Source organism: Salmo trutta, unplaced genomic scaffold, assembly GCF_901001165.1.
Source record: "Salmo trutta unplaced genomic scaffold, fSalTru1.1, whole genome shotgun sequence".
In the NCBI taxonomy this organism is placed as follows: Eukaryota; Metazoa; Chordata; class Actinopteri; order Salmoniformes; family Salmonidae; genus Salmo; species Salmo trutta.
This window is the reverse complement of record NW_021823073.1, coordinates 1,670,207-1,695,283: the sequence shown is the minus strand read 5'-3', so window position 1 is coordinate 1,695,283 and position 25,077 is coordinate 1,670,207. Positions and strand designations below refer to the sequence as shown.

The following is a 25,077-nucleotide window of genomic DNA, read 5'->3' as shown; positions in this document are numbered from 1 at the left end:
CCTGGCTTCCCCAAATGTACGTCCTAAACCCAGACCAAACCCCTGAGTTACAGCTGAATGTATTAAACTATGTTAACTCATCCAGACCAATCTCCTGAGCTACAGCTGAATATATTAAACTATGTTAACTCATCCAGACCAATCCCCTGAGCTACAGCTGAATATATTAAACTATGTTAACTCATCCAGACCAATCCCCTGAGCTACAGCTGAATATATTAAACTATGTTAACTCATCCAGACCAATCCCCTGAGTTACAGCTGAATGTATTAAACTATGTTAACTCATCCAGACCAATCTCCTGAGCTACAGCTGAATGTATTAAACTATGTTAACTCATCCAGACCAATCTCCTGAGCTACAGCTGAATATATTAAACTATGTTAACTCATCCAGACCAATCCCCTGAGCTACAGCTGAATATATTAAACTATGTTAACTCATCCAGACCAATCCCCTGAGTTACAGCTGAATGTATTAAACTATGTTAACTCATCCAGACCAATCCCCTGAGTTACAGCTGAATGTATTAAACTATGTTAACTCATCCAGACCAATCCCCTGAGTTACAGCTGAATGTATTAAACTATGTTAACTCATCCAGACCAATCTCCTGAGTTACAGCTGAATGTATTAAACTATGTTAACTCATCCAGACCAATCTCCTGAGCTACAGCTGAATATATTAAACTATGTTAACTCATCCAGACCAATCCCCTGAGCTACAGCTGAATATATTAAACTATGTTAACTCATCCAGACCAATCCCCTGAGCTACAGCTGAATATATTAAACTATGTTAACTCATCCAGACCAATCCCCTGAGTTACAGCTGAATGTATTAAACTATGTTAACTCATCCAGACCAATCTCCTGAGCTACAGCTGAATGTATTAAACTATGTTAACTCATCCAGACCAATCCCCTGAGCTACAGCTGAATATATTAAACTATGTTAACTCATCCAGACCAATCTCCTGAGCTACAGCTGAATATATTAAACTATGTTAACTCATCCAGACCAATCCCCTGAGCTACAGCTGAATATATTAAACTATGTTAACTCATCCAGACCAATCAGCCTGTGAACTGAACCATCTCCCTGTCTGCTGTCTGTCTGTCTCCCTGTCTGTCTGACTTCCTGTCTGTCTGTCTCCCTGTCTGCTGTCTGTCTGTCTCCCTGTCTGCTGTCTGTCTCCCTGTCTGCTGTCTGTCTCCCTGTCTGCTGTCTGTCTGTCACCCTGTCTTCCTGTCTCCCTGTCTGTTTCCCTGTCTGCTGTCTCCCTGTCTGTTTCCCTGTCTGTTTCCCTGTCTGTCTCCCTGTCTGCTGTCTGTCTGTCTCCCTGTCTGTCTGTCTGTCTGTCTGTCTGTCTGTCTGTCTGTCTGTCTGTCTGTCTGTCTGTCTGTCTGTCTGTCTGTCTGTCTGTCTGTCTGTCTGTCTGTCTACATCAGAGTGGGAGAGATAGTTCTGACAGTTGGTGTAAATGATGATAAATGAAGTGAAGGATAATGACGTCTTCCAGACAGCTAGACTCATTTCTCTCTCTCTCTCTCTCTCTCTCTCCTTTTCTTCCTCCCTCTCTCTCCTTTTCTTCCTCCCTCTCTCTCTCTCTCTCTCCTTTTCTTCCTCCCTCTCTCTCTCTCTCTCTCCTTTTCTTCCTCCCTCTCTCTCTCTCTCTCTTTTTCTTCCTCCCTCTCTCTCTCTCTTTTTCTTCCTCCCTCTCTCTCTCTCTTTCTCTCTTTCTTCCTCTCTCTCTCTCTCTCTCTCTCTCTCTTCTTCCTCCCTCTCTCTCTTTTTCTTCCTCTCTCTCTCTCTCTCTCTCTCTTTTTCTTCATCCCTCTCTCTCTCTCTCTCTCTCTCTCTCTACCACATATCCATCCGTCATTATCACAATTTATAGTCCCACATCAATAGAATAGTGACTCAGAAAGATAGCAATTAAAGGAGCTAAGATAACATTTATCATTAAATGTTTTGCTCACTGGGTATATTTCTACTGCAGCTACACTACTGAAACACTTTCACTACACTGCGTGCACAATTATTAGGCAAATTGTATTCATCGGGATTCATTTTATTGTTGAACAAACACAATGCTCTCAGTCAATCCAAAATGTTATTGAACCTCAAACCTGAATGTTTAACAAAGGAAAAGTGAGTTTTGTCTTTCTCAGGGAAATATATAAGTGTGCACAATTATTAGGCAACTAAATTACAAAAATAATTTCTCTCAACTCACTTGTTTATTCTCAATTTTTAGAGTAAGTGTAACAGATAAGTGACACAAAATGACAATTATATAACATTTTTGGCCTTTCAAAAATATTCAGTGACCAATATAGCCACCCTTATTTTCAATAACTGCCATGAGCCTTCCATCCATGGAGTCTGTCAGTTTCTTGATCTGTTCACGATCAATTTTCGCTGAAGCAGCAACCACAGCCTCCCAAATGCTGTTCAAAAAGGTGTATTGTCTTCCATCACTGTAAATCCCACGTTTGAGAAGGGCCCACAAATTCTCAATAGGACTTAAGTCAGGTGAGAAAGGGGGCCAGGTCGTTATTCAGGCATCTTTGAGGCCCTTGCTGGCTAGCCAAGCAGTGGAGTACTTGGATGCATGTGATGGAGCATTGTCCTGCATAAAGATCATGGCCTTCTAGAATGCTGAGGACTTCTTCCAGTACCACTGTTTGACGAAAGAATCTTCCAGAAACTGGCAGTAGGTTTGGGAGTTAAGTTTCAGTCCATCTTCAACCCGAAAAGGTCCAACTACCTCATCCTCAATGATAGCAGCCCATACCAGTACCCCTCCTTCACCTTGCTGGCACCTGACTCAAAGTGGTGCCCTGTGTCCATTACTGATCCAGCCACGGGCCCATCCATTTGGTCCATCAAGAGTCACTTTCATTTCATCTGTCCATAAAACCTTTGAAAAATCTGTCTTCAGGTATTTCTTTACCCAATCTTGACGCTTCAACTTGTGAATCTTATTCAGTGGTGGTCTTGTTTCAGTCTTCTTGACCTTGGCCATGTCTCTGAGCACTTGATACCTTGTACTTCTGAACACTCCAGGTAGGTTGCAGTTCTGGAATACGGTGGCACTGGAGGATAATGGGTTCCAGGTAGGTTGCAGTTCTGGAATACGGTGGCACTGGAGGATAATGGGTTCCAGGTAGGTTGCAGTTCTGGAATACGGTGGCACTGGAGGATAATGGGTTCCAGGTAGGTTGCAGTTCTGAAATACGGTGGCACTGGAGGATAATGGGTTCCAGGTAGGTTGCAGTTCTGAAATACGGTGGCACTGGAGGATAATGGGTTCCAGGTAGGTTACAGTTCTGAAATACGGTGGCACTGGAGGATAATGGGTTCCTGGTAGTTTGACGTTTAATTCTTCTCAAGTCTTTTGCAGTTAATTTGCGCCTTTTCTTCCCCATGCGTTTTTTGTGCCCCAGTTGACTATTTGCAACAAAACGTTTGAATGTCCGGTGGTCACACCTCAATAGTTTAGCTATTTAAAGAGTGTCGCATACGTCTGAAAGGCATTTTACATTTTTGGTTTTTCAGTGTCAGTTAAATATCTTTTTTGACTCATTTTACCTGAGGTAATGAGGCTGCCTAATAATTATGCACACCTTGATATAAGGTGTTATTCACTTTCGCCACACCCTCTCTCATTACACAAATACATATCACCTGAAAATGATTCAATCCAATAAGCATTCAAGTTTCTTTGGTTTGGAGTTGGAAAATGTGAATAGAAACAATGATAAGATCAGAGTACTCACTTGCCTAATAATTGTGCATGCAGTGTATAACAGCTGAACATGTATGAACTGGGATGGAGGGTGTTGGATAACAACACTATACCAGTGATATGAGATGACAGCAGTGACATCACAGACAGATATGGAATACGTCCCAAATGGGACCCTGTTCCCTACATAGTGCACTGCTTTAGACCAGAGGCCCTGGGAGGCCCAAGACCCTTCACTCCAGAGGCCCTGGGAGGCCCAAGACCCTTCACTCCAGAGGCCCTGGGAGGCCCAAGACCCTTCACTCCAGAGGTCCTGGGAGGCCCAAGACCCTTCAGTCCAGAGTCCCTGGTCAGCACTGCACTGTTCACAGTGTTACGGCGTCACCACAGCCTGGGGTTTGATTGCCAGCTGTGATCAGGAGTCCCATAGGGCGGCGCATAATTGGCCCAGCGTCGTTCGGGTTAGGGGAGGGTTTGGCCAGGGGGGCTTTACTTGGCTCATGGCGCTCTAGCGACTCCTTGTGGCAGGCCGGGCGCCTGCAGGCTGATTCTGGTGGTCAGTTGAACGGTGTTTCCTCTGACACATTGGTGCAGCTGGCTTCCGAGTTAAGCGGGCGGTTGTTTAAGAAGCGGCTTGGTGGGTCATGTTTCGGATGACGCAGGATTCGACCTTCGCCTCTCCCGAGCCACGTTGGGGAGTTGCAGGGCTGAGACAAGATCGTAATCACAAAACCGGGGAGAAAAAAGGGTGCCATTTGGGACGTGACTCTGAACACATAGTGAACTAGCTGGAGGACAGACTGAGACCAGAGCTGACAGACCCAGAGACCCTGTAGAACAGACAACATCATGTCACAACACAACAGCTGAACCAGAGAGAAATACCCACAGGGAACAGAAACAATAAAACAGTCAACAACTGTGATTTAAAGGCCCAGCTGTTCCAGCTGCTAACGCCTAGTGATTTCTTCTGCTTTGGTTTGCATGGCAGCAGAGAGAAGAGAGAAGCACAGAGAAGGCATGCAGCCCCAGGGGACCTTGGGAAAGAAATGCCATCTTACCATTATGAAAATGCCAGAGTAACATATAGAGATACAGACGGCCTGCATCCTATTCCCTATATAGTGCACTACTTTAGACCCTAGCACTATAAGCCCTGGTCAAAAGTAGTGCACTATATAAGGGAATAGGGTGCTATTTGAGACACAGCCTGTGTGTGTGTGTGTGTGTGTGTGTGTGTGTGTGTGTGTGTGTGTGTGTGTGTGTGTGTGTGTGTGTGTGTGTGTGTGTGTGTGTGTGTGTGTGTGTGTGTGTGTGTGTGTGTGTGTGTCTACCTGTTGGGAGTAGCGTTGTTGGGTCTGGATGGTGAAGTGTTCCTCCTGCTTGACGATGGTCCGAGGCAGAGTCTCTACTTCCTGGATGGCCTCCATGGTTACGCCCTGAGGCAGCACTTGGAACAGAGACGTTATGTACATGATGACTGACTTCTTATCAGGGTGCAGCACCGCCACATCTAGAGGGGGAGAGGGGGAGGGAGAGAATGAGAGAGGGGGAGGGAGAGGGAGACAGAGAGGGAAGACGAGGGTGAGGGGGGATAGAGAGAGAGAGCGAGAGCGAGAGCGAGAGCGAGAGAGAGAGAGAGAGAGAGAGAGGAGAGAGAGAGAGAGGAGAGAGAGAGAGAGAGAGAGAGGGAGAGGGAGAGGGAGAGGGAGAGAGATATGGGTAGGAGTGAGAGACAGAGAGAGATAGAGAGACAAAGAGAGTGAGACAGAGAAAGAATATAGGAGAGAGCGGAGAGTGGAGGGGAAAAGAGAGAGAAAGGTTAGACTCAGTAACACTGACCACTTGACAATAAAACCCATTGAGAAGAGAGAAGAGTGCAGTGAAGGAGTGTAGAAGACATGCAGTAATGTATTGTGTGTTTAAAGGTTCCTGTAGGTTCAGCAGGGTTAACATCTATGATTCATCAAAGAAGAAACCAGACAGTGGCTGCATCCCATATGGAACCCTATTCCCTTTACCATAGGTCATGGGGCTCTGGTCTAAAGTTGTACAGTACATAGGGAATAGGGTGCCATTTGGGACGCAGTGAGTGAGACAGAACATCCTGGAGGATATGAACCATTAGAGGTGTACAGTACTATCATCAGCTCTCTGTAGTGTCCATGTTCTTTATCTATAAGAGGGTTCATGTCTGGGTCTGTCTGAGTGACATGTCCTAGTCTGCAGCAGCACTGTCTGGTATGGATCCACCTTTATTCTCCTACTCTGTCTCTGTCTCTGTCTCTGTCTCTGTCTCTCTCTCTCTCTCTCTCTCTCTCTCTCTCTCTCTCTCTCTCTCTCTCTCTCTCTCTCTCTCTCTCTCTCTCTCTCTCTCTCTCTCTAATTCAAGGGCTTTATTGGCATGGGAAACATATGTTAACATTGCCAAAGCAAGTGAAGTAGATAATATACAAAAGTGAAATTAACAATAAACAGTAAACATTACACTCACACAGAAGTTCTTCAGGTCACAAATCTTGCTGCTGTGATGTCACACTGTGGTATTTCACCCAGTAGATATGGGAGTTTATCATAATCGGATTGTTTTCTAATTCTTTGTGGATCTGTGTAATCTGAGGGAAATATGTGTCTCTAATATGGTCATACATTTGGCAGGAGGTTAGGAAGTGCAGCTCAGTTTCCACCTCATTTTGTGGGCAGTGTGCACATAGCCTGTCTTCTCTTGAGAGCCAGGTCTGCCTACGGCGACCTTTCTCAATAGCAAGGCTATGCTCACTGAGTCTGTACATAGTCAAAGCTTTCCTTAAGTTTGGGTCAGTCACAGTGGTCAGGTATTCTGCCACTGTGTACTCTCTGTTTAGGGCCAAATAGCATTCTCGTTTGCTCAGTTTTTTTGTTAATTCTCTCCGATATGTCAAGTAATTATTTTTTTGTTTTGTCATGATTTGGTTGGGTCAAATTGTGTTGCTGTCCTGGGGGTCTGTGGGGTCTGTTTGTGAACAGAGCCCCAGGACCAGCTTGCTTAGGGGACTCTTCTCCAGGTTCATCTCTCTGTAGGTGATGGCTTTGTTATGGAAGGTTTGGGAATCGCTTCCTTTTAGGTGGTTGTAGAATTTAACGGCTCTTTTCTGGATTTTGATCATTAGCGGTTATCGGCCTAATTCTCATCTGCATGCATTATTTCTCCTACTCTCATACTGTCTCGTTCTCCTACTCTCTCTGTCTCTCACCTCTACATCTATCTCTATATGAGAACATACATAGGTTTAAATGCACTGGTATGAGAGGGTTTATGTCCCTGCCTGCAGCAGCAATGTGTGTCTGTATTCTGTCTGTAATCTGTCTGAATCCTGTCTGAATCCTGTCTGTATTCTGTATAAGATGCTCCATGGTCTATTTATAGCTCTGTGTTTATTGCCTCATTCAGCCTGCTAATAACCTGGCCGACAGGAACCATTTGATATCTCATTACTGCTGATGAGACTCAATCACAGCAACACAATCATCACAGACATGGAACTGCTTCCTCTCTTTCCCTCGTTCTCTCTCTCATCACAGACATGGAACTGCTTCCTCTCTTTCCCTCGTTATCTCTCTCATCACAGACATGGAACTGCTTCCTGTCTTCCCCTCGTTCTCTCTCTCATCACAGACATGGAACTACTTCCTGTCTTCCCCTCGTTCTCTCTCTCATCACAGACATGGAACTGCTTCCTGTCTTCCCCTCGTTCTCTCTCTCATCACAGACATGGTACTGCTTCCTGTCTTTCCCTCGTTCTCTCTCTCATCACAGACATGGAACTGCTTCCTGTCTTTCCCTCGTTCTCTCTCTCATCACAGACATGGTACTGCTTCCTGTCTTTCTCTCGTTCTCTCTCTCATCACAGACATGGTACTGCTTCCTGTCTTTCCCTCGTTCTCTCTCTCATCACAGACATGGAACTGCTTCCTGTCTTTCCCTCGTTCCCTCTCTCATCACAGACATGGAACTGCTTCCTGTCTTCCCCTCGTTCTCTCTCTCATCACAGACATGGAACTGCTTCCTGTCTTTCCCTCGTTCTCTCTCTCATCACAGACATGGTACTGCTTCTTCTCTTTCCCTCGTTCTCTCTCTCATCACAGACATGGAACTGCTTCCTGTCTTTCCCTCGTTCTCTCTCTCATCACAGACATGGAACTGCTTCCTCTCTTTCCCTCGTTCTCTCTCTCATCACAGACATGGAACTGCTTCCTCTCTTTCCCTCGTTCTCTCATCACAGACATGGAACTGCTTCCTGTCTTTCCCTCGTTCTCTCTCTCATCACAGACATGGAACTGCTTCCTGTCTTTCCCTCGTTCCCTCTCTCATCACAGACATGGAACTGCTTCCTGTCTTCCCCTCGTTCTCTCTCTCATCACAGACATGGAACTGCTTCCTGTCTTTCCCTCGTTCTCTCTCTCATCACAGACATGGAACTGCTTCCTCTCTTTCCCTCGTTCTCTCTCTCATCACAGACATGGAACTGCTTCCTCTCTTTCCCTCGTTCTCTCATCACAGACATGGAACTGCTTCCTGTCTTTCCCTCGTTCTCTCTCTCATCACAGACATGGTACTGCTTCCTGTCTTTCCCTCGTTCTCTCTCTCATCACAGACATGGAACTGCTTCCTCTCTTTCCCTCGTTCTCTCATCACAGACATGGAACTGCTTCCTCTCTTCCCCTCGTTCTCTCTCTCATCACAGACATGGAACTGCTTCCTGTCTTTCCCTCGTTCTCTCTCTCATCACAGACATGGAACAACCTCTCCTCTCTACCTCTCTCTCATCCTCTCATCCTCTAGCTCATTCTAATAATCTCTTCTTCTCCCTCTCTTAATCTTCCTCTCCTGCTCTCTCCCTCACTTCCTCTGTCTCACTCCCTCTCTACCTCTATCTCACTCTCTCTCTCCCTCTATCTCACTCCCTCTCTCCCTCTCTACCTCTATGTCACTCTCTCTCTCCCTCTATCTCACTCCCTCTCTCCCTCTCTACCTCTCCCTTTCATCCTCTATCTCACTCCCTCTCATCCTCTATCTCACTCCCCCTCTCTACCTCTCCTTCTCATCCTCCATCTCACTCCCTCTCTATCTCACTCCCCCTCTCTACCTCTCCTTCTCATCCTCTATCTCATTCCCTCTCTCTACCTCCCTTCTCATCCTCTATCTCACTCCCTCTCTCTACCTCTATCTCACTCCCTCTCTCTACTAGAGGTCGACCGATTAATCGGAATGGCCGATTAATTAGGGCCGATTTCAAGGTTTCATAACAATCGGTAATCGGTAGTTTTGGCCACCGATTTGCCGATTCTTTTTTTTACACCTTTATTTAACTAGGCAAGTCAGATTAAGAACACATTCTTATTTACAATGACGGCCTAGAAACGGGGGTTAACTGCCTTGTTCAGGGGGGATTCGTTTTTGCAACCTTCGGTTACCATTCCAACGCTCTAACCACCTGCCTTACATTGCACTCCACAAGGATTAACAGGCTGACTACTTGTTACGCGAGGGCAGCAAGAAGCAAAGGTAAGTTGCTAGCTAGCATTAGACTTATAAAAAACTATCAATCTTAACATAATCACTAGTTAACTACACATGGTTGATGATATTACTAGTTTATCTAACGTGTCCTGCGTTGCATATAATCGATGCGGTGCCTGTTAATTTTCATTGAATCACAGCCTACTTCGACAAACGGGTGTTGATGTAACAAGCGCATTTGCGAAAAAAGTACTGTCGTTGCACCAATGTACCTAACCATAAACATCAATGCCTAACAGGAATATTTCAACTTAGCCACCCATTAGATAAAATACAGAACGGTTCCGTATGTCATTGAAAGAAAAAAACTTTGGTTTTCGAGATGATAGTTTCCGGATTCGACCATATTAATATATATAATATTAACGACCTAACGCTCTTATTTCTGTGTGTTTATTATATTATAATTAAGTCTATGATTTGATAGAGCAGTCTGACTGAGCGGTGGTAGAGAGCAGCAGGCTCGTAAGCATTCATTCAAACAGCCCTTCACTGTGCTTCAAGCATTGCGCTGTTTATGACTTCAACCTGGGTGGGTATAATTTGTGGAACGTTCCAACAGGAATCTATTCCAAAAACTTCGTAAATAACAATGTTTCCAAAAAACAACGCATACAAAGTTGTATAGCGGCAGAATAAGATACCGGGTAGGGAGTGGTCTATTTCATAGCGTTTTTCACTCATCACGTTTATTCCGAAAAATGTCTGTCCTCACATGTCTGTTTGCCTATGGACAAACATTAAGAATAAGCTACGTGGTGAGTTGATGCCTATTCGGCAGCTAGTTAGCTAGGTTTGTATGCGTTGCTACTTTGTGTGCGTTGTTGGCAACCTTTTACTTTACGTTTTTTGGAACAGATTCCTGTTGGAACGTTCCATAAATTATACCCACCCCTTCAAGCCTATCAACTCCCAAGATGAGGCTGGTGTAACCGATGTGAAATAGCTAGCTAGTTAGCGGGTGCGCGCTAATAGCGTTTCAAACGTCACTCGCTCTGAGACTTGGAGTAGTTGTTTCCCTTCCTCTGCATGGGAAACGCTGCTTCCAGGGTGGCTGTTGTCGATGTGTTCCTGGTTTGAGCCCAGGTAGGAGAGAGGAGAGGGACGGAAGCTATACTGTTACACTGGCAATACTAAAGTGCCTATAAGAACATCCAATAGTCAAAGGTATATGAAATACAAATCGTATAGAGATAAATAGTCCTATAATTCCTATAATAACTACAACCTAAAACTTCTTACCTGGGAATATTGAAGACTCATGTTAAAAGGAACCACCAGCTTTCATATGTTCTCATGTTCTGAGCAAGGCACTTAAACATTAGCTTTCTTACATGGCACATATTGCACTTTTACTTTCTTCTCCAACACTTTGTTTTTGCATTATTTAAACCAAATTGAACATGTTTCATTATTTATTTGAGGCTAAAATGATTTTATTGATGTATTATATTAAGTTAAAATAAGTGTTCATTCAGTATTGTTGTAATTGTCATTATTACAAAAATAAAAAAATAATCGGCTGATTAATCGGCACTGGCTTCTTTGGCCCTCCAATAATCGGTATCGGGGGTGAAAAATCATAATCGGTCGACCTCTACTCTCTACCTCTATCTCACTCCCTCTCATCCTCCCTTCCTCTCTAGTCATGATGACATTCAGAGGGACACATCATTGCAATAGAAAACAATGCCTCATCTATACAGAGCTGTGTGTGGAGTTGTAGCTGGCTGACATGTTGCTAGACTACAGCCACATCTGCCTTCATTAAGACCGTATCCATCAGCCACTGTAATGGATGGCAGAGCAGTTCATAAAGAGCAGAGTAATTGATGCCAGAGTCATCGATCACACCGCCTGTTTTCCCAGCACTGTTACTGCACAAAAGTTGAACTATTTTCCACTTGCGACGCCTGGAGCGTTTTGCCAAAAAATAGTCCACCCACACTATCTGAAAACACTGGAATTAAAGGCTTCAGTGGTACTTTGAAAAGACTCAACCCCCCCTCGCCTAATCCATCACACAGAGGTAACTGGAGACCAGAATAATGGAAACCATAGAAACTGATGGATGGCAGGGTGGTGTGTTGAGCCCAGAGGGAAGATAAGCGGTTGGTAAACGGAGAGAGACTGCAGTTTAGTTGATGGTGAGGCTTTTTTATTTGGCAGAATCACACAAGGGGTATGTCTGAAATTGCACTTTACTCCAAATATAGTGAACTACTTTTGAGTGAGTCCATATGTGGGTCCTGGTCAACAGTAGTGCACAACACAGGGAATAGGGTGCCATTTAGGACATAGCCCAACTAGTACCCTATTCCCTATATAGTGCACTATTTTAGACCAGATCCCTATTCCCTATATAGTGCACTACTTTAGACCAGATCCCTATTCCCTATATAGTGCACTACTTTAGACCAGATCCCTCTTCCCTATATAGTGCACTACTTTAGACCAGGGCCCTATTTAGGATGCACACTTGTCTTTATAGTCTCCCATTGGAGTGTGAGGTAGGTAGCCATGTTAATGAAGGCCACAGCTGCAGCTCCAACTGGCTCTGTGATGATTCAGTCTGTTCAGTAGACAGACAGACATCACCACAACATCCCTCAGCCCCTGGCCTCATCAACCCTTTCTCTCTCTGTGTGTGTGCCCCTACTCACTCTCTCTCTCTCTCTCTCTCTCTGCCCCTGGCCTCATCAACTCTCTCTCTCTCTCTCTCTCTCTCTCAACTCTCTCTTTCTCTGTCTGTGCCCCTAGCCTCATCAACTCTCTCTCTCTCTCTCTCTCTCTCTCTCTGTCTGTGCCCCTAGCCTCATCAACTCTCTCTCTCTCTCTCTCTCTCAACTCTCTCTCTCTCTGTCTGTGCCCCTAGCCTCATCAACTCTCTCTCTCTCTCTCTCTGTGCCCTTGGCCTCATCAACTCTCTCTCTCTCTCTCTCTCTCTCTCTCTCTCTCTCTCTGTCTGTGCCCCTAGCCTCATCAACTCTCTCTCTCTCTGTCTCTCTCTATCTCTGTGCCCCTAGCTTCATTAACCCTTTCTCTTGGAAACTTTCAACACTCTAGAAATAGTTGTATGCCCTTCCCCAGATGTACAGTACCAGTGAAAAGTTTGGACACACCTACTCATTCAAGGGTTTTTCTTTATTTTTACTCTTTTCTACATTGTAGAATAGTAGTGAATACATCAAAACTATGAAATAACACATATGGAATAATGTAGTAACCAAAAAAGTGTTAAACAAATCAAAATATATTTTCGATTTTTGATTTCTTCAAAGTAGCCACCCTTTGCCTTGATGACAGCTTTGCACACTCTTTGCATTCTCTCAACCAGCTTCACCTGGAATGGTTTTCCAACAGTCTTGAAGGAGTTCCCACATACGCTGAGCACTTGTTGGCTGCTTTTCTTCACTCTGCGATCCAACTCATCCCAAACAATCTCAATTTGGTTGAGGTCGGGTGATTGTGGAGGCCAGGTCATCTGATGCAGCACTCCATCACTCTCCTTCTTGGTGAAATAGCCCTTACACAGTCTGGAGGTGTGTTTTGGGTCATTGTCCTGTTGAAAAACAACTGATAGTCCCACTAAGCGCAAACCAGATGGGATGGCGTATCGCTGCAGAATGCTGTGGTAGCCATGCTGGTTAAGTGTGCCTTGAATTCTAAATAAATCACTGACAGTATCACGAGCAAAGCACCATCACACCACCACACCTCCTCCTCCATGCTTCACGGTGGGAACCCCACATGGTTGGAAACAAAAATCTCAAATTTGGACTCATCAGACCAAAGGACAGATTTCCAATCGTGTTTCTTGGCCCAAGCAAGTCTATTCTTCTTATTGGTGTCCTTTAGTGGTTTCTTTGCAGCAATTTGACCATAAAGGCCTGATTCATGCAGTCTCTTCTGAACAGTTGATGTTGAGATGCATTAGAGTTAACTGCAATCTGAGGTGCAGTTAACTCTAATGAACTTGTCCTCTGCAAGAGAGGTAACTATGAGTCTTCCTTTTCTGTGGCGGTTCTCATGATAGCCAGTTTCATCATAGCCCTTGATGGTTTTTGTGACTGCACTTGAAGAAACTTTCAAAGTTCTTGAAATGTTCCGTATTGACTGACCTTCATGTCTTAAAGTTATGATGGACTGTCGTTTCTCTTTGCTTTTTTGAGCTGTTCTTGCCATAATATGAACTTGGTCTTTTACCAAATATATATCTTCTGTATACCACGCCTACCTTGTCACAACACAACTGATTGGCTCAAACGCATTAAGGAGGAAAGAAATTCCAAAAATTCACTTTTAACAAGGCACACCTGTAAATTGAAATGCATTCTAGGTGACGACCTCATGAAGCTGGTTGAGAGAATGCCAGAGTATGCAAAGCTGTCATCAAGGCAAAAGGTGGCTACTTTAAAGAATCTCAAATATAAAACACTTTTTTGGTTACTACATGATTCCATATGTGTTATTTCATAGTTTTGATGTCTTCACTATTATTCTACAATGTAGAAAATAGTGAAAATAAAGAAAAACCTTTGAATGAGTAGGTGTGTGTAACGGGCGTCGTATAGAGGGGACCAAGCCGCAGCGTGTTGAGTGCTCATAATTGTAATTTTCATGAAAACAAACACTTTGACAAAAGAAACAAAACGACAGCCAACAGTTCTGTCAGGTACATTAACGAAACAGAAAACAACTACCCACAAAAACCCAGGAAGAAAAACCCCTTCTTAAATATGATCTCCAATCAGAGGCAACGAGGACCAGCTGCCTCCAATTAGAGGTCAACCCCCCCCAAAAAACATAGAAATAGAAAACCTAGAACACAAACATAGAAATAGAAAACATAGAAACACACAAAACACCCCTAGTCACGCCCTGACCTACTCCACCATAGAAAATAACCTCTTACTATGGTCAGGACGTGACAGTGTGTCCAAACCTTTGACTGGTAATGTATACCTCATCACATTCTATCTGAGCTCTACAGACAGTTCCTTGGACTTCATGGTAGTTCTGCTCTGACATGCACTGTCAATTGTGGGACCTCCCTCTCTCTCTCTCTCTCTCTTTCTCTTTCCCTCTGTCTCTCTCTTCCCATGTCTCTCTCTCTCTTTCCCTCTCTCTTTCTCTTTCCCTCTCTGTCTCTCTCTGTCTCTCTCTCTCTCCCTCTCTGAGGACAAACGAGGATGTAGTGAGGGCAGTGTGCGTCCCTGACTGTAACCCTACAGATCTGTCTCCCTGATAATAACTGACTGAGACATATCACATTGAGAACATCACACACACACACACACACACACACACACACACAGGGAGCCACCAGGCAATATATATCACCAAGCCACTAGGGTGGGCTATATCAAATAGCCACGCAGGAGGAGGAGGACTGATATATTTCACACAGCTAACAGAAGCAACATACTGTATATCACATGACCACATGGGACAAATATATCACCTAGATTCCTAGAAATAAGAGGGGGATATAAATCCCACTCCTATGATGGGATGTTATTGGATGACGTATCACTCAACCACAACAGTTATATCAACTACAAATAAGACAGTGTTTCCCCTATATTTATCTAGCAGCGGTGGACCTCCGCTACTAAATTGTTGCCACTGCTGCAAAAAATGATGTAATTTTAAATATATATATATATTTCCGCCGATTTTAAATGGATCGTCCTTGGTTAAATGACTGGAAGTCTATGGGAACAGCTAGCATGTTACTGCACTAACATTAGTAGCAATGTACCCCCCTGTTATTATTAAAACAGCTGTGGTTATATAACATCACAAACATACCACCCTCAAATAAGGGCATCACAATCACCAATCATAACATGACTGGACAGGGCATCGCAATCACCAATCATAACATGACTGGGCATAACATCACAATCACCAATCATAACATGACTGGACAGGGCATCGCAATCACCAATCATAACATGACTGGGCATAACATCACAATCACCAATCATAACATGACAGGGCAGGGCATAACATCACCAATCATAACATGACTGGACTGGGCATAACATCACAATCACCAATCATAACATGACAGGGCAGGGCATAACATCACCAATCATAACATGACTGGACAGGGCATACCATCACAATCACCAATCATAACATGACTGGACAGGGCATCACAATCACCAATCATAACATGACAGGGCATAACATCACCAATCATAACATGACTGGACAGGGCATCACCATCACCAATCATAACATGACAGGGCAGGGCATAACATCCCCATCACCAATAATAACATGACTGGGCAGGGCATGACAATGACATCACCAGTCATAACATCCTCAATAAACCCAGTTATTAATGCAATTCATATCTCCCAGATTATCTCTTCTCATCGCCAAGGTGACCAGAATCTACTAGGCCGTAGCCAATCAGCATTCTGCTCCACCATATTCCATTGGTGTGTAGTTAGCGCTCTGTGATTGGGACTATTTAACGTCTCAATGAGAGCATGACACCAGTGTCATCATTGATTAGGACGGGACAGATGACAATCTGTCCACTGAATACTAATCCATCCTGGACCATGGGACTACGCCACAGTGAACAATATACTGTGGTACCATGGACCGAACACCATGCTCAACAACACCATGCTCAGTCATGTCCTGCTTAGGCCTGTTTACACACCAACACAGTGCTGTTTATTAACCCTACCAGTCCCGAGGCCACAGCAAAAATCAGCTTCTCATTGATCTGACTTTCATTGATCTGCACGTCCAGCCCTTATATTTATCCTCACAATGAAGTGTTTAAACAGTTTATTTTCAGGACAACCAGGGCTACAAGTAGAACACAAAACTATTTGACATAAACAGTTGTATTCATGAGTTTTATTGACAAATGCCAACACAAAACACAAGGTCCGCCAAAGCACAAACCTGATCAGAATGAATTTATATGAATGCTGTAAGTACAGAAATACTTTGCTCACTGGGGAAATGAATATCCAACTAGTCAGTGACAACTGTGTGGAGTTTGTGACAGCAACTATGTGAGCTTATTACAATATTATAGACACAATGTCCTGGGATGTCCTATGATCTATGTAGAAGAACCCCTTACAGTATTATAGACACTATGTCCTAGGATTTACTATGATCTATGTAGAAGAACCCCTTACAGTATTATAGACACTATGTCCTAGGATTTACTATGATCTATGTAGAAGAAACCCTTACAGTATTATAGACACTATGTCCTGGGATTTCCTATGATCTATGTGGAAGAACCCCTTACAGTATTATAGACACTATGTCCTGGGATTTACTATGATCTATGTAGAAGAAACCCTTACAGTATTATAGACACTATGTCCTGGGATTTACTATGATCTATGTAGAAGAAACCCTTACAGTATTATAGACACTATGTCCTGGGATTTACTATGATCTATGTAGAAGAACCCCTTACAGTATTATAGACACTATGTCCTGGGATTTACTATGATCTATGTAGAAGAACCTTACCTTCTAACGACTCTTCTGAAGCTCATGAGGTCATAGACCTAAACATGTCACATGTGTGTGTTCCTGAGAGTCTCAGCTTTTCAGAGATGGCTTTAATAGTTTGTAGCTCAAACCATTCGGACTGCCCTAGTCTCACAAACAGCTCTAACTCAGCCCTCGTTAGATGATCCAATGTTCTGTAGCCCAAACATACGATGCGTATCCTTTCCTGTAGTCAAATGACCAAATCACCCTCATGTGGCCTCATGGGTTTCTATGTCAAACGGCTTTGTTATATTTCAGTTTTCTGTGATGTATATGAAGTGTAATATTGGGATGAAAACTCAAAATGTAATACATTTCAACTCCATATCTGACATGAAACAGGTGTCTTCTTATGTTAAACCCATAACCATGTGTGTGAGGTGGATACTTTGTTACAAAGTAGATGTGTTTAAGACTACCAAGAGACACTCTGATTGGCCCTGATTTAGCCCAGTGCAGTAAAAGGTTAAAAGGGGTTGGAAGTCCTAAATCACTCCGGCGTGATGACGATGAGATTCACTGGCTTAAACAAGAGCACAGGGTAATACTGGAACTATTTCTCACAGTAAATACGGCCCTATATTGACATCATATGGGCTTCTGGTTAAATGTCGTAGTAAGAAGATGCCTGAGGGGTTTCAGCTGACATTTTATTATGAACTGGCTCCATACAGGTGTCACTTCCTCTCAGCATCCAGCAGTCTGTGCCCAGGATTTGCTCCGCCTTACTGAAGGGTTAGGGTCTGGGTTAGGGTCCAGGGTTATGGTCTGGGTTAGGGGTTAGGGTCTGGGTTAGGGGTCTGGGTTAGGGGCCAGGGTTAGGGTCTGGGTTAGGGGTCAGGGTTAAGGTCTGGGTTAGGGGCCAGGGTTAGGGTCTGGGTTAGGGGTCAGGGTTAGGGTCTGAGTTAGGGTCTGGGTTAGGGGTCAGGTTTAGGGGTCAGGTTTAGGGTCTGGGTTAGGGGTTAGGGTCTGGGTTAGGGGTCAGGGTTAGGGGTCAGGGTTAGGGGTCTGGGTTAGGGGTCAGGTTTAGGGTCTGGGCTAGGGGTCTGGGTTAGGGGTTAGGGTCTGGGTTAGGGTCAGGGTTAGGGTCTGGGTTAGTGGTCAGGTTTAGGGTCTGGGTTAGGGGTCAGGGTTAGGGTCAGGGTTAGGGGTCTGTGTTAGGGGTCAGGTTTAGGGTCTGGGCTAGAGGTCTGGGTTAGGGGTTAGGGTCTGGGTTAGGGGTTAGGGTCTGGGCTAGAGGTCTGGGTTAGGGGTTAGGGTCAGGGTTAGGGTCAGGGTTAGGGGTCTGGGTTAGGGGTCAGGGTCTGTGTTAGGGGTCAGGTTTAGGGTCTGGGCTAGAGGTCTGGGTTAGGGGTTGGGGTCAGGTTTAGGGTCTGGGTTAGGGGTCAGGGTTAGGGTCTGGGTTAGGGGTCGGGGTCAGGTTTAGGGTCAGGTTTAGGGTCAGGGTTAGGGGTCAGGGTTAGGGTCTGGGTTAGGAGTCAGGGTTAGGGTCTGGGTTTAGGGTCTGGGTTAGGGTCTGGGTTAGGGGTCAGGGTTAGGGTCTGGATTAGGGGTCAGGGATCTTACCCTCAGCGTCCAGCAGTCTGTCTATGCCCAGGGTTTGCTCAGCCTTGCTGAAGGCGTGATCCAATCTCTCCATGGCACTCTTCTGCTTCTCCACAATGCTCCAATCAAACAGCTCGGGCCTGCAGGGGGCGGGAACAGAATGAGCCAATCAGATTCATCCTCTAAACATCCTCTAGCCAATCAGACCACTCTGTTCCAGACTAAATGCCAAGAGGTAAAGGAGTAGAAGAGCTGATTGGATGATGACTGAGCGGATTAGAGCTTTTCTTATTGAATCTTGTTCTGAGGGAAGCTCTGCCTCGAGGGCAGACACAAATTTGCAATCTTGCCCTGAGCCAGATAAAATAAGGAAAACCCACTGAGGAATTTGAGGGCTAACATCTGACCTGCGACCTGTGGATGAGTGTTATGGATGAATGTCTCTGACCTGACTTGACTGATTAAGATTTAAAATAGTGAAAAGTAACGAAATGTTGATTTTCTCTATCAGGAAAGGATGGGGTGTCCACTACCAAGTATTCTGATGAGTTTAACAATGATTCTGTATCTCTCCCTGTGAAATGCTTCCTGAGGCCCGTTGCCTTGAGAGCAGTTAGTGAAATTCTGCAGGTCTATAAAGGAACCAGAAAACAGACGTTACGAGAGCTCCCAATTCAATTCAAATCAAATGTTATTTGTCACGTGCGCTGACTACAACAGGTGTAGTAGACCTTACAGTGAAATGCTGAATACAACAGGTGTAGTAGACCTTACAGTGAAATGCTGAATACAACAGGTGTAGTAGACCTTACAGTGAAATGCTGAATACAACAGGTGTAGTAGACCTTACAGTGAAATGCTGAATACAACAGGTGTAGTAGACCTTACAGTGAAATGCTGAATACAACAGGTGTAGACCTTACAGTGAAATGCTGAATACAACAGGTGTAGTAGACCTTACAGTGAAATGCTGAATACAACAGGTGTAGTAGACCTTACAGTGAAATGCTGAATACAACAGGTGTAGACCTTACAGTGAAATGCTGAATACAACAGGTGTAGTAGACCTTACAGTGAAATGCTGAATACAACAGGTGTAGTAGACCTTACAGTGAAATGCTGAATACAACAGGTGTAGTAGACCTTACAGTGAAATGCTTACTGACAGGCTCTTGGCAATAAACAGGAGGTACCGGTACAGAGCCAAAGTGCAGGGGCACCGGTTAGTCGAGGTAATTGAGGTTATATGTACAGTGGGGGAAAAAAGTATTTGATCCCCTGCTGATTTTGTACGTTTGCCCACTTACAAAGAAATGATCAGTCTATAATTTTAATAGTAGGTTTATTTGAACAGTGAGAGACAGAATAACAACAAAAAAATCCAGAAAAATGCATGTCAAAAATGTTATAAAATGATTTGCATTTTAATGAGGGAAATAAGTATTTGACCCCTCTACAAAACATGACTTAGTACTTGGTGGCAAAACCCTTGTTGGCAATCACAGAGGTCAGACGTTTCTTGTAGTTGGCCACCAGGTTTGCACACATCTCAGGAGGGATTTTGTCCCACTCCTCTTTGCAGATCTTCTCCAAGTCATTAAGGTTTCGAGGCTGACGTTTGGCAACTCGAACCTTCAGCTCCCTCCACAGATTTTCTATGGGATTAAGGTCTGGAGACTGGCTAGGCCACTCCAGGACCTTAATGTGCTTCTTCAAGAGCCACTCCTTTGTTGCCTTGGCCGTGTGTTTTGGGTCATCGTCATACTGGAATACCCATCCACGGCCCATTTTCAATGCCCTGGCTGAGGGAAGGAGGTTCTCACCCAAGATTTGATGGTACATGGCCCCATCCATCGTCCCTTTGATGCAGTGAAGTTGTCCTGTCCCCTTAGCAGAAAAACACTCCCAAAGCATAATGTTTCCACCTCCATGTTTGACGGTGGAGATGGTGTTCTTGGGGTCATAGGCAGCATTCCTCCTCCTCCAAACACGGCGAGTTGAGGTGATGCCAAAGAGCTCCATTTTGGTCTCATCTGACCACAACACTTTCACCAGTTGTCCTCTGAGTCATTCAGATGTTCATTGGCAAACTTCAGACGGGCATGTATATGTGTTCTTCAGCAGGGGGACCTTGCGGGCGCTGCAGGATTTCAGTCCTTCACGGCGTAGTGTGTTACCAATTGTTTTCTTGGTGACTATGTTTCCAGCTGCCTTGAGATCATTGACAAGATCCTCCCGTGTAGTTCTGGGCTGATTCCTCACCGTTCTCATGATCATTGCAACTCCACGAGGTGAGATCTTGCATGGAGCCCCAGCCGAGGGAGATTGACAGTTCTTTTGTGTTTCTTCCATTTGCGAATAATCGCACCAAATGTTGTCACCTTCTCACCAAGCTGCTTGGCGATGGTCTTGTAGCCCATTCCAGCCTTGTGTAGGTCTACAATCTTGTCCCTGACATCCTTGGAGAGCTCTTTTGTCTTGGCCATGGTGGAGAGTTTGGAATCTGATTGATTGATTGCTTCTGTGGACAGGTGTCTTTTTTTACAGGTAACAAGCTGCGGTTAGGAGCACTCCCTTTAAGAGTGTGCTCCTAATCTTAGCTCGTTACCTGTATAAAAGACACCTGGGAGCCAGAAATCTTTCTGATTGAGAGGGGGTCAAGTACTTATTTCCCTCATTAAAATGCAAATCAATTCATAACATTTTTGACATGCGTTTTTCTGGATTATTTTGTTGTTATTCTGTCTCCCACTGTTCAAATAAACCTACCATTAAAATTATAGACTGATCCTTTCTTTGTCAGTGGGCAAACGTACAAAATCAGCAGGGGATCAAATACTTTTTTCCCCCACTGTACATGTAGGTAGAGTTAAAGTGACAGTGCATAGATAATAAACAGAGAGTAGCAGCAGCGCAAAAGAGAGGGTGGGGGGACGACAATGCAAATAGTCTGGGTGGCCATTTGATTAACTCTTTAGGAGTCTTATGTCTTGGGTGTAGAAGCTGTTAAGAAGCGTTTTGGACCTAGACTTAAGTAAGGCCCAATGAAGTAAGGCCTGGACATTAGTTTGTTTTTGCCCTACGTTTTAACCACACACACACCTGCATACACACACAACCCACCCATCTATACTGATGAATATGTGTTAGTGGTGGTAATACAGCGGGTGATGTATTATGTGTGGACTTGTTATTGGGTTTGAGTTGGTTCTTCATGGGTGAGAAAGGATGCACCTTAAAGGACACGCAAATAACAGTTTCTGAAGTGTACAGTCACGAATTCTGATGGGAATTGTACTGAAAAACAATGTGACCTTGAACAGAGGATGTTTTGAACGTTTTGAAATATTTAGTCTGAGTAAAGGTGAAGAAAGGGAAAGAGCTGCCGATCAGCTAGCAGGTCATCTACCCACACGAACCAAAGCAGCGTTCTTCACCTTCTTTTATTTCCTGTAACCTTTAACCTCTGTGTTAACCTCTGTCCTGACCTTCTGGTGAGGCCGGATCACCCTCACTAAAAAGGCCAGAGGCATGGGGTGAAAGGTGAATGTAATAAGTAATGCAGATATTTCTGACAGTGTATTGCTGTTTTGTTTTGTTTTAGTTTCTCTCCCTGAGGGTTAGCCATCTAACTCCCTGACCCTGTACCTCCCTGACCCTGTACCTCCCTGACCCTCTACCTCCCTGACCCTCTACCCCCCTGACCCTCTACCTCCCTGACCCTCTACCTCCCTGACCCTCTACCTCCCTGACCCTGTACCTCCCTGACCCTCGACCTCTCTGACCCTGTACCTCCCTGACCCTGTACCTCCCTGACCCTCTACCCCTCTACCCCCCTGACCCTCTACCTCCCTGACCCTCTACCTCCCTGACCCTCTACCTCCCTGACCCTCTACCTCCCTGACCCTCTACCCCTCTACCTCCCTGACCCTCTACCCCCCTGACCCTCTACCCCCCTGACCCTCTACCTCCCTGACCCTCTACCTCCCTGACCCTCTACCTCCCTGACCCTCTACCTCCCTGACCCTCGACCCTCCCTGACCCTGTACCTCCCTGACCCTCTACCCCCCTGACCCTCTACCCCCCTGACCCTCTACCTCCCTGACCCTCTACCTCCCTGACCCTCTACCTCCCTGACCCTGTACCTCCCTGACCCTCTACCTCCCTGACCCTCTACCTCCCTGACCCTCTACCTCCCTGACCCTCTACCTCCCTGACCCTGTACCTCCCTGACCCTGTACCTCCCTGACCCTCTACCTCCCTGACCCTCTACCTCCCTGACCCTCGACCTCCCTGACCCTCGACCTCCCTGACCCTCGACCTCCCTGACCCTCTACCTCCCTGACCCTCTACCTCCCTGACCCTCTACCTCCCTGACCCTGTACCTCCCTGACCCTCTACCTCCCTGACCCTGTACCTCCCTGACCCTGTACCTCCCTGACCCTGACCCTGTACCCCCTTGACCCTGTACCCCCTTGACCCTCTACCCCCTTGACCATTTACCTCTGCGTTGAGATCACCAAATGTGATGGGGATGTAAAAGTCTACTTGCAAAAGTGTTTTGTTATTTGTTTTAGACTTTTGTATTAAGACTATTGGAAAAAGGAATAATTAGTCATACAGTGAATAATTTGTCTTAAATTCCTGTATCCTAAACTGTTGTGGTCTGTCTCCTCTCCAGGTTATGGTGATAGTGACCCCGGATGGTATCTAGATGCATGGAAGGAATCATTTGACCCAGATCAATGTGAGCCTCACCCCCTCTAACCGGTTGAAGTAATGACGTCCACTACGGCCTTGTCCCCCACTACTTCTACCTGAGACCTGAGGCCGAGCCAGCAACTTGTTTACGTGGAAGCTATTGACTGCCTTTCTCTCAGGAGTGCAGCATGAGTCCTGAGACCGAGCACGTGAAGTGAGCATGGAGACATCTTGTCTGCTGATAAAAAATGGACGAGACAAAATGAACGAGACAAAATGGACGAGGCAAAACGGACGAGACAAAACGGACGAGGCAAAACGGACGAGACAAAACGGACGAGGCAAAACGGACGAGACAAAACGTACGAGACAAAACGTACGAGACAAAACGGACGAGACAAAACGGACGAGGCAAAACGGACGAGGCAAAACGTACGAGACAAAACGTACGAGACAAAACGGGCGAGGCAAAACGGACGAGGCCAAACCGACGAGGCAAAACGTACGAGACAAAATGGACGAGACAAAATGGACGAGACAAAACGGACAGTGAAGGATGGTCAGGTGAGAGACTCGTCTGGTTGGGAAAATTAGACTATCCCCCAGATATTGACTTTGGGACATCACCAGGGACCACCCACTGACAGACATGAGTTACATGTGTGTCGCTGTGAGTGGAAACTGTAAAGCCCTCTGAAGATGAAAATGAAGAGATGGCAGAAAAATGAGTGTTGGGGGGGGGGGACAACCTTGCCCATAATTGATTTGGGATTGGCAATATTGTTTATTTTCACACTGGAAAACAGATGTAGTAATGTTGCCTTGAAATAAATACATTGAGATACTGATTTGTCATTGGTATACCCCAGGACGGTGCATGGCAAAGACAAACAGGGGACTGTTAGGCTACTGTTAAAAGCGAATGGTATGAATGTAAGATGAATCAGGTTTATGTTCATGTTAGCAGGATATATACTGTATATTTCTCTCTCCCTGTATGTCCTGGCAGTGTCTGTTTGTGCTAAGTTGAAGGTTCAAATGGTAAATTAAAATGGTAGACTCAACGTTCATATCTGTTGATAATACTGATGTCAGTCTGCTGAAGGTACAAGGACAGCGAGTGTTGAAGTTTAATCGTGTGAAAAACGGTGTTTATAGAACATTGGTGGTGTGAAAATGTATGAGAAGAAACGTGTAGCTGAAATACAGCTGAGAAATGTTTCCAATTCCAAGGACAAAGAGGATGACGATGAGAACACCCTGCATGAGATGTTTAATGATCAACAAGACGCAATGTTGATTTGTGCCACTCTGCACAACCTCGCTTCACGGTCACTGCCTCCGGACGTTTTGCCTTGTCCAGCGCATTTATTCAAAGCAAGTAGTCTAGTTTATCCCCAGTGGAGGGGAGTTTTGGTACATGGTGGGTGGCCCTTCTCCCACTACCTGCTATGCCTTGTTAGAATGATGAATGAGACACCAGTCTCTCATATCATCAAAACACCAAATTCTAGCTGCATATTAAACCAGAGTTGACCACTCTCTGAGGATAGGGCTCACTATAAAACAGCACTTAGACAGCATTAATGCCCTAAGTGACATTCCAAAGGCAGAAGGCTTTCATTTAGCTATAGGCTCTTTAAAGTGAGGTCACTCTGGCCTTGCAAGTTGGCTTATGCTTTGACCAGGGCCCAGGCACTCCGGAGGCAGTATGTTTTGACCAGGGCCCAGGCACTCGGGATTCAGTATGTTTTGACCAGGGCCCAGGCACTCGGGAGGCAGTATGTTTTGACCAGGGCCCAGGCACTCCGGAGGCAGTATGTTTTGACCAGGGCCCAGGCACTCGGGAGGCAGTATGTTTTGACCAGGGCCCAGGCACTCGGGAGGCAGTATGTTTTGACCAGGGCCCAGGCACTCCGGAGGCAGTATGTTTTGACCAGGGCCCAGGCACTCCGGAGGTAGTATGT

The 25,077-nt window shown here is 45.2% G+C and overlaps 1 protein-coding gene across 8 annotated transcripts in view; it reads right to left on the bottom strand.

The window, feature by feature from the left end:
* The window catches only part of LOC115188717 (dystrophin), a 208,717-nt gene that overhangs the window by 182,549 nt on the left and 1,091 nt on the right, over positions 1 to 25,077 (bottom strand). For all 8 annotated transcript variants that reach the window (XM_029747452.1, XM_029747449.1, XM_029747450.1 and 5 more), the window contains exons 2-3: positions 18,431 to 18,549; positions 5,091 to 5,269 (exon numbers count right to left, since the gene is read on the bottom strand). In XM_029747452.1, coding sequence (XP_029603312.1) covers positions 5,091 to 5,269; positions 18,431 to 18,549 — 298 coding nt within the window. The remainder of the gene's footprint in view (positions 1 to 5,090; positions 5,270 to 18,430; positions 18,550 to 25,077) is intronic.